The sequence below is a fragment of the Platichthys flesus genome, chromosome 9 (genome assembly GCF_949316205.1).
Source record: "Platichthys flesus chromosome 9, fPlaFle2.1, whole genome shotgun sequence".
Lineage (NCBI taxonomy): Eukaryota > Metazoa > Chordata > Actinopteri > Pleuronectiformes > Pleuronectidae > Platichthys > Platichthys flesus.
Window position 1 is genome coordinate 4153663 of NC_084953.1, and position 17249 is coordinate 4170911.

The 17249-nt window shown below is 41.8% G+C and overlaps 2 protein-coding genes across 2 annotated transcripts; one reads left to right on the forward strand and one right to left on the reverse strand.

Moving 5' to 3' along the window:
- stxbp3 (syntaxin binding protein 3) lies at window positions 1-7419 on the reverse strand. Its single transcript, XM_062395569.1, has 19 exons — window positions 7346-7419; window positions 5940-5989; window positions 5578-5659; window positions 5411-5487; window positions 5211-5283; window positions 4999-5099; window positions 4451-4596; window positions 4121-4214; window positions 3724-3848; window positions 3495-3593; window positions 3349-3406; window positions 3194-3259; window positions 2754-2834; window positions 2378-2513; window positions 2146-2252; window positions 1900-1998; window positions 1431-1516; window positions 866-1011; window positions 1-680 (listed from the first exon to the last, which is right to left on the reverse strand). Exons 1-19 carry the CDS (start codon window positions 7389-7391, stop codon window positions 577-579), a joined length of 1776 nt encoding a protein of 591 aa, XP_062251553.1. The 5' UTR covers window positions 7392-7419; the 3' UTR covers window positions 1-576.
- Window positions 7420-8765: 1346 nt separating this feature from the next.
- Window positions 8766-15884, forward strand: LOC133961232 (fibronectin type III domain-containing protein 7-like). The gene is made up of 13 exons (XM_062396291.1): window positions 8766-8819; window positions 8987-9002; window positions 9226-9486; window positions 9766-10026; window positions 11234-11494; window positions 11833-12096; window positions 12967-13221; window positions 13305-13562; window positions 14037-14291; window positions 14816-15070; window positions 15232-15492; window positions 15731-15760; window positions 15853-15884. Exons 1-13 carry the CDS (start codon window positions 8766-8768, stop codon window positions 15882-15884), a joined length of 2463 nt encoding a protein of 820 aa, XP_062252275.1.
- The last annotated feature ends 1365 nt before the right edge of the window (window positions 15885-17249 follow it).

Genomic DNA, 17249 nt, shown 5'->3' on the forward strand with positions numbered 1-17249 from the left:
TCCTTTTGAACAACTTCATCCTTTTATTAGTCAGTCATTCAAAACAACAACATAAAGATTCTATGTTAAAGACACTCTTGAAAATTATATTAAGTGTTTATAAACAGCAGTGACTGGAAAGGTCAAAGTGGGGGAGCAGGGACTCAGTGCTTACGTACAGTATTTACATCGGCTTCATGCTTCTTTCCTCCAAAATCATTCGGTTTCTGAGAGTTGCTCTGTTACATGAAACACTACAGGCAGGTTTATTAAAGGACAAAGGCAAAACACAGAGAGGCGAGTTAGACCATCTTCAAAAGTTTTCGGTAGGAAGAGAAAAAGTCAATTTTAATAAGACCAAAGTGCATATGGCTGAGTTTCAAAGTCAGACCATATTCTTCTGGCCAAAGGTTTTCAATTGAGAATCTGTTCCACACCTGTTGTTAATGTGCACATGGTTTTTAAACGAGTATGGAAACATAAGGATGAGTATAAAGGTAAATTCCCTTCAGCCTTCCATTCAGGAAGTGGATTTGAGTGCAGTGTGCAGAGAGACAGGAAATGCAGGAAGATGAGAGGAGGGGGGGAGCAGACTTCTCAGGCGTTGCTCCGTTCATCTACTGTAAAGGTCTCCACGGGACGTTTGCTCAGGGCCTTGATGTCGTCCAAGAGGCCGGTGGGGGTCAAAATGTGGGAGGACCCTGGAATCAAAGGATAAAGAAATATTAGACTCAATCAGTGTGTTCATGTGGAAAGGCTAAGAAAATACGAGTCACCAAATGATAACCAACCAGCAAACAAACTAATTTAGCACAAGGTGTAATGTTAAAAAAATACACAATTACTTAATTGTCCAGGAAGAGGCAGTTTAAATGAACACACTCACCTATGATGACCTCGCAGGATTTGACGGACTGGGTGACCTCGTAGGCAGAACGCATCTCTGAGAAGCTCATTCCCCCGATAATGAAGATGATGAGGCGGGAGCCAGTCCGCCGCTCGTCCTGAGAGATGTTTTTGTGCTGACGGGCGCTGAGGGGCATTTAGAAATATTAAAACTGCAGACTGAATGTTCAAATTATGGGGGGAAAAAACATTAATATGCATCCTGGCAAGAAAGAAAATGGGAGAACTATCCCTAGTAACCGAACATAGACCCGGAAACATCAAACTATCACCAAAAACACCTCATCACAAAACAGGAGATGAACACAGTCAAACAAATGTCCACTGGAGGGCGCTAGACTATAGCACTATGACTGTCAAATGTGTCCCTGGGATTGTTTTGTCAGATGAAAGTGAGAAAACGGCTTTCCTGATAGGTTTGAGTTATTCCCAGTTAAAATAAGTGATAAGTAATTGGGATCATATATAAAGAAGTCTGATCAGAGCATGTCTCGCAGAGAAACTAACTGAACCAGTTCTTGTGCGATGACTCATACACAACCCACCTGACAGCTCCGGAGCCGTTCCAGGCAGCAGGAGACTCGGACTGGTGGGGCCACTCTCTGGTGTCCAGCTTGTTCTCCACAGCATCCTGAAAAGTGAAGGATCATTAACTTATCCATCATCTGCAGAAGTCAAGTCCCACAGAGACAAAAATCGGCTTGAGCTCTGATTTAGTTTGAAATTTTGTGAGGTATCTTTCTTTCTAACCAGCAAATTAAAACAAGTTTCAATCCTGGATTTTTATCTGACGGTCCTGAAACTTTCCTTCTGCTTGAGTTTGACCTTTTCTTTTTCCCCAACATAAAACCTGTAGTTTGTGACATCCTTTAAATCACCACCTCCTACATGTACTTAAACCTTGAAGTTATGCTGTTTAAATTATTCTCATACCTATAGTCATGCCGTATAAATGCTGACACCTGACTGAATATAAGACTAAATTGTACAGTAAAATAATCCCCCCCCACTGACCTCCATCACATCTTTTATGACAGGGGTCCATCTGGAAAGGTTGTATGTCTCATCCTGGGAACGATCGCGCCTGGATGGTCTGCGAGCGAAGAGACTCGGCTGGAAGCAAAAATACGTACGACAAAAAATAAGCGGGACTCAGGGACCGACGAGAGAATGGAATAGACGAACAAAACGAGAACAGGATGACACGCAAGATAAAGAACTCGTCCACGATCGGTCGATCTTCTCATCTGTTCCACGTACCGATGTGATGATGGGGACGCCCAGTTCTTTCCAGTTCAGGATAAATTCTCGTTCATCCTCGATCTTGACATGTTGGATGAGTTTGTTCAAGTTCTCTTCTGTTGTTCCTGTTTACACACAAACAATCAGGGTCTTAGTGTCTAATAATATATAACAATGTACGACTACAAAGCAAGGGACTACTTTACAGACGAAAAGAGACCAATCCGCTGAGTGTAGAGGAAGGTCGTACCATTTTGGCTGAAGATGTAGAGCAGCACGGCTCTGACCTTCTCGTGGGTGCTGTATGGGTGGAGCAGCACCGGCAGCAGGGTCCTCATTTGATCTTTCACCTTCACCCCTTCCACGTCCGCCCCCACAGCGAGGTCCTACACAGAGCCAAAACTCGTTTCATCTTTCATTAAGGCTGGGAATACTGGGAATGACCAGTACCACAATCCCACTCTTTGCCTTTAAGACACTTTTTAGGAGCCGATTTAGAGTTAAATGTCAAACCCCACTCACTAAACAACAGTCCACCCACTGACTCACTCCATCAGGGTTGAGTGGCAAAACTGTTTGGCACTCTTTACCCCCCAAACAAAACAAAAACAGGAGCAGGGACAGACCTGTTCCGCTTTGCAGAGTTTCTCCACGTTGTTGGAGTATTGTTGCATACAGTCCTCGGCCAACTGCAGGTGAACGGCTTGCTATGAATAGAAAAACAATGTGGGAGAGACAGTGTGACCCTTGTAATTTGTATACATATTATTATTGGAGTTTCAAGGATTTCCCATAATAAAAAGGTTTATATCATAGAATTATGATTACGACTTTCCATTTAGTTTTGCTGCTACAACATGCTTTAGTTAAACACACATGAAAACAGGGCTTTGCAACTCCACACCCAACCACAACGTGATGAGCTTTAATTAGAGGTAGGATGCAAAACAAATATTTGTCCTTAAACCTGTTGCATCCAAAAATCATGTCCTAGAAGTCTAATCAACCTGAACAGATAACTTTAAGGTAAGGGTAAATGCTTTTTAAGTAGAGTGAAGCTTCATACCTCAGTCATCTGTTTACGGAACGCAGGCATCTTCTTCATCATCTGGGCCAAGTTGCTAATTGAGATCTGTAGAGAAAATGTAATCAAATGTCTGTTAAGGTATTTTAAGTCAAGTATGAAGCTCAGAGTTCCAATAGACAGAGAAAGCCCTGTACCTTCCCATCTGGCTGTTTCTTGCTTGCAGCTATTTCCTTTACCATCTTGGGGATTTTTCTGTCGTTAGAGAAACACAGGGTCAGGGTCGACGTGAGGAAGAAAGAAACAGGACACCTCCACCAGTCAGACTCCAGCTCATACTTACTCAGAGACCTCAGCGATGTGCTTGTGCCTCAGCCTGACCCAGAGCATGTCATCCTCATTCAGCAGGGCCTGCTTCTCCGAGCCATCTTTGGACTTGAACCTGGCCACAAAGACGACCGGATAATTGGTTTCAGCTAGAAATGTTATAATCTGAATACACATTGACTGACAGAGGAGCATATTCTGCACGTGTGAATATGGAAAATTCCAGGGAGAAAAGCTTGTATCACTTGTAGGTGTCGTTGGTGACGTTGATGAGGTCGTAGGCCATGGCCTGGTAGGTCAGCTCGTGTAGGATGGGGCTGACGGGGTCAAAACCTCTTTCCACTATCAGCAGCTGGGCCTGACTCTTTCCCTGGTGATAGGGGAAAATACACAAAAAGAAACATCCATTATATTTTTATACTATGTTAATATCATAAAAAACATTGTGTTTTCCTTGCTTTCTGTGAGAATGCTGCCACCGAGCAACAACATTTTCATTTTTTAATTTCTGAGGAAGGACCACACTTCTTTAAGGTTTAACTGTTAAACTGAAAAAAACACTGTATCTTCGGTTTCTCATTTGCTCCCTGGTCTAAGACCTTGTTTATACTGCCAACATTCCTGACTCAGCAGGAGTCTCACCTTTTTCTTGCTGTTGTCGTCCAGCTCGTAGTGTCTGGCCAGCTTGTTGTCCACCAGCTCTGCGAGAGTCTTGGCATTCTCCATGTTGCTGTCCCTAGAAATGATATAAACAGTTTTTACATTATTCATCATCGGTAAAAATAGGTTTAACTGATGCAATGTTACTCTGCCTTCTGGTGAAGTCAAGCATATCAGGTAAAAACACATAAGATATTGGATGTGATCACTTCTTTATCTAGTAACGTGCAACCTGACAAGCTTCTCTCCTGAGCTGTGCTTTAGGGGCTGAGGTGTGTTGTAAGCTGAGAAACCAAATCTTCTCGGACATACTTCTTGTATCTGATTCCTGGATACTCGTCCAACGTGGCACAGAGAGAGACGAGCTGGTCTGCCATGGTCTCCAGGGTTTTCTTTTTGTCCTGGCTGTTGGGACTGTAGATGCTTTGGAACGCTCCCGGATTATCACATGTGAACACCTGACAAAAAACGTTAACTTATTATTATCGATTCATTGTTTTTAACAATCTACACCTAATCAAATAATAAAGCAGAGTGTGGAACATTTCAATCTCGTGACAGTTTTGCTGGCTTCTGATCTAAATATCTAAATATTTGAAGAAATAAATAAGAACTGTATTATATTTTGGAAAGATCTCAAAAACATTTGGAACTAGTTGCTGTTCTCGAGCCACTATAATACAAACATAGCAAAATCATTACGTAACAGCTTGAAGAAGCCAACACCCACAAAGATTCACACGAAACGCTGTAAAAATCCTTCTCTCAATGACAAAGAAAAAAGCGTTCAAACAAGGGGAGTTACCACAATAAAATGCACAAAAGGAGACAAAGGCTGAAGTCAAGCTGTCCCCACTCACTTGTGCCTCTTGCGGCATGAAGGAAATGTTGATTTCCTTACAGACTCGGATGTACTTTCCACAGTACAGCTTCATATTGTTGAACAGGTCATCAGGACAGTCTGTCGCACACAGAAACATCACAACCATTGAGCCGAAGTCAGTTTATGTGTCATTTTCTCAGTAATGTAGCTGCTATAGTAGATAGGAGTTGATATTTGTTTTTTACTTACAGTCAGTGAAATAAACGTAAGCTGCTTTATACTTGGGTTTGGTTTTGAAGTCCGCAATAAAGGCATCCACACACTGGAAGTAAGAAAGAGAAGGTAGAATGAAACTAGGAAAGAAACATCATCATACAGGAAATCAATGTGAAGAAATGAAAACTGGAATGCAAAGGCAAAAGGACCATTACAGGGTTATAATATCAAACCTTAGCAGTGGGTGGCATGAAGTAGATGGCCTTCATTTCTGGAACAGGCTCCCTGATTCTGTACAGGTCCTCCACAACTACAGATTTAAAACAAGATATTTAGTTTAACAGCAGCGACGGGGAAATCCTCAAACCGACTAAACAAGTAAACAAAGTGTTTCACTAACTTGTGATTTTTTCTGACATCAGGTCGGACATTTTGCAGCATGATGAGAGGAGCTTGGTGGTGAAAGGGTCCAGAATCAAAATCTGTGAAAAAGATAAAGCAGGAGTCAACAGTCAAATTATGGATCACACTGAACTATAATTTTACATTGATTTCCCAGGTAATAATTCATAGATCTTGATGGAAACTAAATATGGCATATTTCGAAGGGACTTATTTCTGATCAGCGTGTGGCTTGGTTGAATTGGAATGTTTGGCCTTTGGCGGCGGTGTGCCCTTTACTGAGTGCCATTGTAGTTGGATCTGGAGCGTGGAGGTCGTCTTTCCTTTAGATTTAACTTTAAGGAGTGAGGGCTGTCTTACCTTCCATATATCAGACTTTCTGCTGTCTGCTATAATCGTTTCCTTTATTCCTGTAAGAGACACAGAACATGACTCATGAACAACAACATGACTCCAACCGGGATGGAAAAATTCATATGTTCAGTCAATCTTTTAAAATCACTTCTTAAAACACATATGACATATTACGTTCCCAGCCTTTTATTAGATAGCATTACATTTCCCAAGCTGCACTTTGTTTTGTCATCGTTTGTGCTTTCCAACAGGTTTCTCTGACACGCACGCGCACACCACACACACCCACACAGTGATCTTAAGTGTTCTTCTATTTAGTGTTCTAAATGATGGTGTATTAATAAAACCCAGAAACACTCCACTACACACACACCCTCACAACCGAGCTATGAAGGTATGGACGGAACCAAGGCTAGCAAACCTAGGTCTGAGCTCAGTGATCGTTGATTCTTCTTCTTCTGATTTGCCTGTACGCCTGTCTGAGGAATAGCCAAAGTAAATCGAAAGCTGTTCTTGAACCTGCATGGTCATGGTCTCTTTTGAAAGGTAACATTCTGAACTGAATCACTCTAGGTGCTACTGGCATTGAGTAATAGCAGTTGGAACACACTGAAGGAGAAGGTTTTTATATTTTACGCCTGAATATTTTTGAGTAAACAGATGCCTGCAGATGACTCTAGCTAGGACTTATGAGCTGGAAAACCCAATGGGACCACAGCATGAAGCCTTACCTAGCACAAGTTCAAATTTGATAACAATATCACAGAAAATGAATATTTTACTCATGTTTTTCTAGGTCTATATGTCTAGTCGGTTTCCATTTGGTTACTCCAAATTACCCTTGGAAATCATGGTCACACACTTTCACACTGAAAGAAAAAGGACATTCAAACACACACTCACACACACACACACACAGAGTGAAACAGAGGGCCATACACAAAAGACTACTAAACAAAAAGCCGTCGCATCGCAAGAGGTTAAAGGAGTGGACCCCGCTGACAGATCGTTGCTCTCTACATGTTGGTGCTGTATGAGCGTCACTTCACCCCAACAACACCGGAAACAACACAATCTGGTGTCAGTGTGTGTCGGTGTGTCAGGGACACACGGAGACGTGCAAGGCGGGGCCCCGGGCCACTACAGCGGGGCCACAACAGGAGGACGTGTCGGTGTCACGACAGGACAGTGTTCATTGTGTATTCTGTGGTTATCACTTCGCTTCACGTACACACACAAATTTGTAACACTTCCGTTGTGAAACACAACAAGATCCGGAGCTGACGTTCACTGTGAGAAACGTCCAATGGAATAACACGCAGTCACTTTCAAACCCTTAAAGTTATAATAACACAATGTGTATCGCTGCTTCCCCTCAACGTCACAAAGTCTTTCGTTAGACGTGAACTTACTTTTCCAAACTATTTTCTTCAGCCCGTGATCCGAAACCGCCGCCATCTTTCTTTTTCCTCCTCTTCCTGTACCCTGTGTCCCCTTCTTCTGACGTCATCCGCGTCATCGAGTTTGCGACGGAGTGTTGTAGTTTTTTTACTCGTTTTTACTCACAAACGAATAAAACAACTAAAAAAAATTGAATACAATATAAATATATAAATTAGTTAAAAAATAACCATAATTGCATTAAAAGAGTGGGCACATAGAATACATATATTAATACACTCAAAGTTTATGGACAAAAAAAGTATTAAATGAAATAACTTCTCACGTTTTTGTCCTCCATGATTTAACCAAACACAAAAAAACACGGGTAAATTCTGTAAAAATAAAGGTGTATAAGGTATTTTCACTTTTAATATCTTTCGGTCGGATAGTTATTAAGAGTTTTGGATTTGACTTTAAGAAAAAAAGTTCAGTAGTTTCTGGGGTAATTTTACAACGATGTTAAGAGTTACATCAAATCACTCATCTGTCAACATGAAATAAATGAACAATAAAATAAGAAAAAAGTATAAATATCATTTAAGCAAAAAATAAATTATATTTAGACCTTGTCTTGAGATATATGTTCAGAAGTTCCGTTTGTGATTTTATTCTGTGAGCTATGTCCACCTCTCATGATTTTGATTTCCAATCTTCTAAATTTTCATATTCATAGTAATTTATCTTCAATTATGTGATTCTAGCTTTATATTGGACTGATTTATTATATAACCAATATAAAATGTTCTTGTATAGTGTGGTTTTATGTATTTTTCTGTTTGTATTAGTTCCACATAGGTGACCATTGCCCCGTGTGCAAAAGCATCTTTACCACCTTTACCACATTTTGCTTCTTCTGTCTGACGTTACAGTTTTACAGTTTTGTTATGATCCAGCACCTGCAGAAGGGTTTTAAAGTGAAATCACTACCCTTTGTCCTTAGTAGTTATACTTCAGGCTCTGTCTAATAGGTTCTGGATTTCAGTAAAATATCCCTATTCCTTCTTCCCTGGGAGGAAATAGCTTCTATTTCTATTATTCCTGTGAACACATCAGTGTGACAGGGTGTGTTTTGAAGCCTCTAGCCAGGGGAACTCCTGACCCCCTCTTCATGTCACTCTTCTTTTTCTTTGACTACATCCTTGAATATAGAATAACATGCCCATAGCTGTAGTTGGTTCCTTCTCATGCTATTCAACCTGCACCTGCCCGCCAAGGTACATCTCTCTGCTCCTCTACGATTGGACATTTCCAACCAGTGGGAGGAGCCAGATGCAGGTATGTCCACCTAGACAAGAAAAGGTCAAACAGAAAAGAGTGAAGCAAAACAGAAAATCCAAGAGAAGCTACGACCTGTGAAGGTGAAAGTGTTTCCAGATACAGGCGTGAAGAATGGGCGTCATGAAGTGGCTGACCATTTTGGTCTCGTTAGGCATATGCTCAAAGGTAATGAAACTTTATTTATTCATTCATTTAAAATTGTAAAGACACTGACATTTTGTGAGGAGAAGTGAAGAAGGCAACGCAATTAAACAATCACATGGAAAGTTTTTAACTTGTTCGTAATAACTTGGATTGTATAATTAAATCTATTTTCTTTTCTGTATTTGCAGGCTGTGACAGCATCAGGTACTGTTTTGCCCTTTCAACATTAATTCCACTCGTAAATATCATACCACTGTCATATGTGAAGAAGAACAATCGCACATCTGTATAATCAGTGGTGGAGGAAATATATTTGACTATAAGTACAAATGCATAGATAGAAATGTACTCAAGTAAAAGTAAAAGTACCACATACATTTTTCAGAGTTTGAGGTTGATAAGTACAATTTCCATTGTCTCTCTTCAGGCGTCCAGCTGTCCGTGTTCTCAGTAACATCCAAGACTGCGATTCTCAGATGGACCCGGGTCTCGGGAGCGAGTTCGTACAAGATCCTTGTCGCCACCAAAAGTTCACCCAGCAGCATAATCGCTTTCTCCACGTTTGGTCCAAACACTGTGATGGGCTCCATCAACTCTCTGTCCCCAAACGTCAACTATGTCTTTAGTCTCCAGGCTCAGGACCAAAATCAGCAAATACTGGGCAACGCATCAGTCGAGTCATCCACAGGTGAGAAGAGACACAGCTGATATATATATATATATATATATAGAGAGAGAGAGATAGATAGATAGATAGATAGATAGAGAGAGAGAGAGAGATTGATTGATTGATTGATTGATTGATTGATTGATAGATAGATAGATAGATAGATAGATAGATAGATAGATAGATAGATAGATAGATAGATAGATAGATATACATATAGTAGAATATATATGATTTTTTGTTCTGTTGTGTCTGTGTCTTATGACCTTACGAAAACCTTTTTGTTTTATTCCCTTTCAGCCCCTGAGAGGATGGAACCCATCCACACCGTGAAGCCGAAGGACAGCAGGACGTTGATGGTGGACTTCACCCCGAGGACCGGCGCCACTCAGTACATCGTACGTGTCGAGACGTCCAATGGCTTCTACAGAGAGGACACGGTGCCGTCCACCTCCGCCGAGATCCAGTCCCTCACTCCGTACACCGAGTACAGGCTCAGCATCATGGCAGTGAACGCAGGAGGCAGGAGCCAGCCGTCTCTGCCTGCGACTGCAAAGACAGGTGTGATGTTGATGTTTAGTTTTGTAATTTTTCTTTCCACTGCTAGAATAACAACAGTTCAGACATGAATTCAGTTAAAATATCACCTCAGGGCGAATTTGTGTGAAGAAACGAGTCAGACATTCACTGAGCGACACCGGACCCTTTAGTGAGCTCCTCGTGCCCCCACAGTCGTTAACTGATCCGTGCCATTGTCCCCCCCACCCTGCATGTACATTACTGTGAGTGATCGCATACTCGCATCATCCTCAGGCAAATACACTCTCTGTGTTTGTGAAAAATCCCGGTTTGTCTAAGTGAAGAAATGCCCCAGCATCCCTCAGGGTCTGTGGTAACTGCACCTGACCCCTGTGAGACAGACACACAAAGAGCTGACCTCATCACAAGCACGAAGGTGTCACCTCTCACCTCCACTGCCTCCTCCAGGGGAACATCGGATCCTCACGAGCTGAAAAGAAGGATTTCAACAGTTTCACCATTTGTTTGCACACTGTTGGATTGTCCTTCACATAAAAATCACTTGGGAACTTTTTCAAATGTTATTCTTCACCTGGTCTCAAAACCTAATACTAATTAAGTTGTAGTATTAATCACTTATCCATTAACACGTGGTTTTATTTGAGAAAACAAAGACAAAACTTTAATTACGTCAACTTCATGATACAGAAGCAGAGACAGCTTGAAAGGAAAGAACAAATAATCTGTAGAACAGATGTAACTTTAATATGTTAGAGTCAATTTTTTATATCATACATTCAAATTCTTACACGTTAAAATGATTAAGGAAAAGGGAAATCATTTGTATTGCACCAAGAGAGAAATAAAAAAAAAATCCATAGATAATAAACAAATTAAATAACAAACATAGAAATAAAAGAAATGGTGATGCATGATAAATAAGTTATTATTTGATCTATAAACATGCTTTTGAGTCACACGATATAAAACCGTAAAAACAAAGGACTAAGCCCCAATTAAAGGCCAAAAACATCTAAAGGTATTTTTATTAAACAGATGGTGGATGTGATTTATTCAGATCTGATTGACGGTCGTAGGGATTTGTGTACAATAACCAGGCTATATTTATGTATTCATATTCTGCCTTTAATGGAACATCCGTGGCCTGTAAATAGCAGCTTAGTACAGACTTCATCTCCTAAAATATCTGACAAATGTGAACTTTGTCAAACTCTCCTCTCCTCCACAGTTTTGCCTCCTCCTCAGCCCTCCGCCTCCTCCCTCAGCAACGACAGTATCACCGTGTCCTGGGCTCCGGTGGCTCACGCCGCCCAGTACACCCTGTCCGTGTACAAGTTTAATTCAAGCACCAGCATGAAGTACAACACCTCCAGCACCAATCTGACCATTTCGGACCTGGACGCCGGCTCGCTCTACGTCACCAGGGTTTACGCCTGGGACATCGAGGGCCGCAAGGGAGACGGCAGCTTGTACATCAACCAGACAACACGTAAGGAGGCACTGACAGTTCACTGACAGGTGTTTGTTATAATGAGGAATATCACCTTGAACATGTGTGTGTTCTTCAAAAAGGAAAAGACTGTTAGTGTGAAAAGCAGTTGATACTTAAATTTGTATTAGCTGACATAAGAAAATATGCTATGCAGCTGTATGATGACTTCAATAGTATCCACAAGGAAAGTTGTGAAGTTTTCAAAGTTAAATAAATTAACAAAAACTAACATTGTATTTAAACCAATTGCACTTGTGTCTAGATGCACAGTGGTATCAAATATCTACAAGTTGTAACTGTCTCAGTTTGTGAAACTGTCTTATGTCCTTCAACAGGACCTCCCACCCCCTCTGCCGTCAACGTCTCCGTGTCGATGGGTAGCGGTGTGGCCGAGCTCTCTGTGTCCTGGGAAGTCGGTCCGGAGGTCCACGCACCCGTCGAGTATCTGGTGACGAGCGACCAGAACCTCACGTGTAACTCCACATCCAGCTCCTGCATCCTGTCTCCAGTGAGCTGTGGACAGGTTCACACCATCCAGGTCACCGCCTCCAACGAGGGCGGGTCCAGCCCCCCGTCCCAGCCCGAGGTCTTCATCACCTGTGAGCAGCAGATTCACTTTGAGTCAGATCCACACAGTTCAAGGGAATATTTGCTTTTCTCCCTGGATTTGGACTTTGGCACAACACAGAAGTCAGATCAGTCGGGAGATGACAAGAGACAATAGACACATTACAAATAGATTCAGTTTCTACAAAGGTTATATTAGTGTTAAGAACTAGTCTGATTGGACTCCTGGCACGACTGAGTAGGCAGGCAACTGTGTCCAAAACAAGTCGAAGTTTAATCACAATAGAAGGGCCCAACAACAGTCCCTTTATGTTCGATCAAGCTGCAACAAACTTAACACATTCATAGATATAATTCCCTTGAATATACCTGAATCTTTTCATCAAGATTCATGGTTTATTCCCTGCGAAATTGTTGAAATCTTTGAAAAAAACTTTCAATTCATAACTTCACTTTAATGTTAATCACCAGGAGCCAAACCAAAATGTTATCACTTCCTTCCTGAGCCGTACAACAATCCTTCCAAACAACCAAACAACCAACAAACAGACTATTAATTAATTAATTAATTAATTAAAGCTATAATAGACATTTTGATCGCATGCATCAGACTAAATGTAGAAATGTCCCAGTAATCCAGATTTTTGGATCATGTTGAGAAATGAGAAACATTCTGTGAACATACATCCTCATTTTTATGTTGAAGATAAGATAAGATAAGATAAAACTTTATTGATCCCACTTCAGGAAGCAGCAGACAAGTCCAGAATAAAATATAAAATCTAGAACATTGAGAATTTCTTGAGTAAAGACACAAGAACACAAACAGACACTTACACAACTTAAAGAAAACTCTAAGAGCCCTGATGGAGACTGATGTCCCTGCTGTCCTGTGCTCTCAGTCCCCTGCCCACCGGAGGCGTTGGCCCTCGAGGAGGCGACTGACGGAAACTGCTCGCTGACCTGGAACACGGTGCCTCACGCTGACGGCTACATGGCCTTCATCAAGAGAGGCGAGGGTGGGGAAGAGATCTGCAACACCAGCAGCAGCAACTGCACCTTCCACTGCCAGTGTGGCTACACCTACCTGGTGTCTGTGCACGCCTTCAACCAGGCCGGCACCAGTCCTCCAGGAGACAGATTCAACTACACCACCTGTATGTAGCAGCAGAGGTGACATGTCTTCATCTTCATCATATGTTTCATGTGTGTTTACCTGCAAATCCCCTGTGTCCTTCAGTGCCCTGTTGTCCAGAGGGTGTTTCCGTCTCTGCGGTGAGCACAGACACTCTGGAGATCATGTGGACCGCTTCTCGGGGGGCGGAGGTGTACCAGACCCGGGCCGTGGACAGTTCAGAGGTCATCCTGTGCAACGACACGGCGCCGGTGTGCGCCCTCTCCGACCTCCACTGTGACCGGGCCTACAGCGTGGTGGTGACGCCCTGCAACGACATCAGCGGCTGCAACCGTGGATGCAAAGCTCACACCAAAGACACAGGTGGAGAACGTCCAGCAAACTCCCAGTCACAATTTAAACTATAAGTTACAGAATCAGAATCAGAATCAGAATCAGAAAGTATTTATTGCCAAGTAGGTTTACACCTACAAGGAATTTGCTCTGGTTATTGGTGCATACAATGAACATAGAAACACAATAAATAAAACACACATAAGAAAAGCAATAAAAAGAAACAATCTATATTTACTCACTATTTACTTCTTATTTACTCCCTTTTTATAATATTTATACAAACTAACATTTATTAAGACATAAACATATCTAAATAAAAGATATATAATAGATAAAAGATATACAAAGTGAAGTAAAAAGTGAAATGCAAGATGCAAGACAAATCAGTAAATCAGTAAATTTCTTTGCTTTACAATACACATACAAACACCTTATATAACAAGACAATACAAAGCACAACCTATCTACTTTTCCTCCTCCTCTCCTTCTCCCCCCCACCAGCTCCCTGCATGCCCATGAACACGATGCTGAACGTGAAGAACTCCTCCTGCGTCGGTGTCAGCTGGACAGCGAACAACAGAGCCGTCAATTACACCGTCAGCGCGGTGGGAGACGACGGTGCACGCACCTGCACCACCACAGGAAGCAGCTGCGACCTCTGCGACCTTCCCTGTGGCTACACATTTGAAGTCAGTGTCATCGCACACGGCGTCGCAGGGCGGAGTTTACCCAGCTACTCTGAAACCCTGGAGACAGGTGAGAGGTCGGATTAATACAGTTACTGCACAATACGGATTATCAGATCAGTTGGATGTAAGAGTTAATAGAAATTACATGTTATGTGCTATGGGCAACAGTTTATGACCATGCAAATCCACTAGGAGGAAACCAAATACAAATATATTATCTTTATATTCATATTAATGTGCTCTGAAGTATTTTTATAGTATTTGTATTTTTGTTGTTTGGGTAAACAAAGGACTTTATTTAAGCTCAACATGTATAATAACACTTATCTTCATCCTCGTTGATGTTTCCTGGTGTTATCAGGTTCTATGAGAACATTAATAAAAAGCATATATTCATATTTATTTACTTTATTATTTGTCTTTACTCTCATTCTGTAAAGTTGTTGGTATCTTATGTAAAATGGCCTTACTTCTCGTTGCTCTTTATGATTTATGTATATATTTGTTCTGCAGCAGATTAAGACACAGAGTTACACCCTCATCATCATCATCATCATCATCCTCCACCTTCCTCTTCTTCTTGTGTTACAGAACCGTGTTGCCCGGTGAACCTGACGGTGGCCCAGGTGACCCAGGCCATGACCAACGTCTCCTGGTCTCACGCCAAAGGGGCTCAGTCCTTCATCACCTCTCTGACCTCGCCGCGAGGTCACGCCCGCTGCCACACACGGGACTCGCACTGCCTCATGGGATGCATCACCTGCGGCACCAACTACACCGTCAGCATGGAGGCGTTCAGCCACAGCGGGCGCCAGGCCAACTGCACCTATCAGGGCTTCTCGTCCAGTGAGTGAGGAGGTTCTCGACCAATGAGAAGCAGAGACACACAGATTTAAATCATTTCAAACAGGATATTTGTGTCAGGTGTTCACAGACATCTTGTTTGAGACAACAAGGCCTCAACAGACCAGGGACTTCCTCTCTCTCTCTCTCTCCCTGTCCCACAGGTGCCTGCTGTCCATCGGGGGTCAGGCTCTACAGGACGGCAGGGAACTCCATGCGCTTGTACTGGCGCAGCTCAGGCAGCAGCCACGGCCACGAGGCCGAGATGGTGGGAGGCAGCAACAACTACACCTGCTCTGCATCACCTGGGGAGAGCAGCTGTGATGTTGGCAACGTCCAGTGTGGCGACGTGTACCACGTGGTGGTGGCTCCGCTCGCACCAGGGGGCAGCAGAGTGCTGTTCTGCGCTCAGAGAATTTACTCAGGTATGACGCTCACAGTGACGTCACGTGACGAGACACACGTTTGCACCTTTTTAAGTAAGAATAATGAATAATAATATAACAACAATTATAGCAGTTATGACTTATAACGACAGCAGTAAAGAGAATTTGGGACATTTTTAGATGACTCGGATTACCACAGTAATGAACCTTTAATATTGTTAATTTAGAAAGTAAGGATAAAACATTTGTTCTGACTTGTTGTTGTTGTCTCTTGTAGTAACTTGCTCAGACAACAACATCGGCACAGGTGAGTACTTTACTATTTTGGACTTTAATTATTTTGAGGTTTACATCACAATATCGTGCTCTTTGTTTCTAATACCACTTCAATCTGTGCAGTGCTCTACAGAGGGAAGAGAAGTGTGGACTAGCACATGGTGAGTCCATATGAAAATACTCTTCCTCTTATGAGAAATGGGAACATGCTGAACATGAAAACAGTTGTTGACTGAAGAGAAAACGTTTAAAGTCAAGGAAACTACATGTCCCCATGATTTTATGAGCATCTTAAAAACAAAAACATCAAAGGTGTTGTTTTGTCTTTACAGCCTCAACACGCAGACATCTCACCTTCTTCTTCTTCATCCACCTCTTCCTCCAGCGTCCTCCTCGCTCATCGTGATGGCGCCAGGCTGAAAAATAAATAGAAGAACAAGTGTTCTTCCAGAATAAACATACAAAGTGATGATGAACTGAATGAAACAACAGAAGTACACTTTAATATGTGTGGTGAAAGAAAGTTGACAAAAGAGAAACAAACTTCCTATCATAACATTTTTTATCCACAAAGAAACAAAACTAAATTTGCATTCTGTCCTGATTTTATCCCCGAAGCATCAAATAAATGATCTAAATGAACAGAAACATTTTCTCAACTGACATTTTGAATCTGCTATAAAACTTTTTGCCCCCCCCCCCCCTTTTTTTTAAAGAAGTGTAAATTTGAGAATTGACCAGATTTAAATAAACAGCTTAGCTACAACCCTAAGTTAGAAACCTCCTGACGACCGGTGACAGGATGAATCAAACATGTGTCTCTGTGGGTGTTTAACCCTGATGCATGTTTCTACTAATAAAATAATTCCCAGCATCAAGTGTGTGTTTTGTGGTTTATTTTGAATGTGGACATAAATTTGTCACAGTGTTTATTTATGGGATTCTTTCATATTTTTTTTTTCGGATTTTGAAGGTACAGTTACATAATAAATCAGATTTTATCTTGTGAAGGATCAAGGCCTGTCTGAAGTTAAAATGTTCATGTACATACTGTGAAGATTCCCTCAGTGGAAACTGTATTTTAGTTTCATCAGCCTTGTAACCCATGTGTGTCTTTGAGTGTGTGTTGTCACAACCCGACTCGGGGGTCAGAACAAATAACAGGAATGGACGCAAAATTGATATAGGACAACATTTATTTAGAGCAAAACTATGAACTGAACAATCAAGTATGGGATGTGTTAGATTGCACAATATTGAATCAGACAGGTCATCTTATCTCTTGTCTATACATTGAACCAACCTCACCTAATCTATTCATCTTTCCATCCACTCATCCATCCATTCCTGCATTCGCCTTAAAGATCTTATCCACACAGACCAGTCCCTGACCAAACTGGAATTCAAACTGAGAACCTTATTGCTTCGGGATGACACTGCTAACCACTGTGCCACTTTGCCACTGTGCTTCCCCCAACTGAATCCTTGACAATTAAAATGTGTATGGTTGTTTCGGAGCA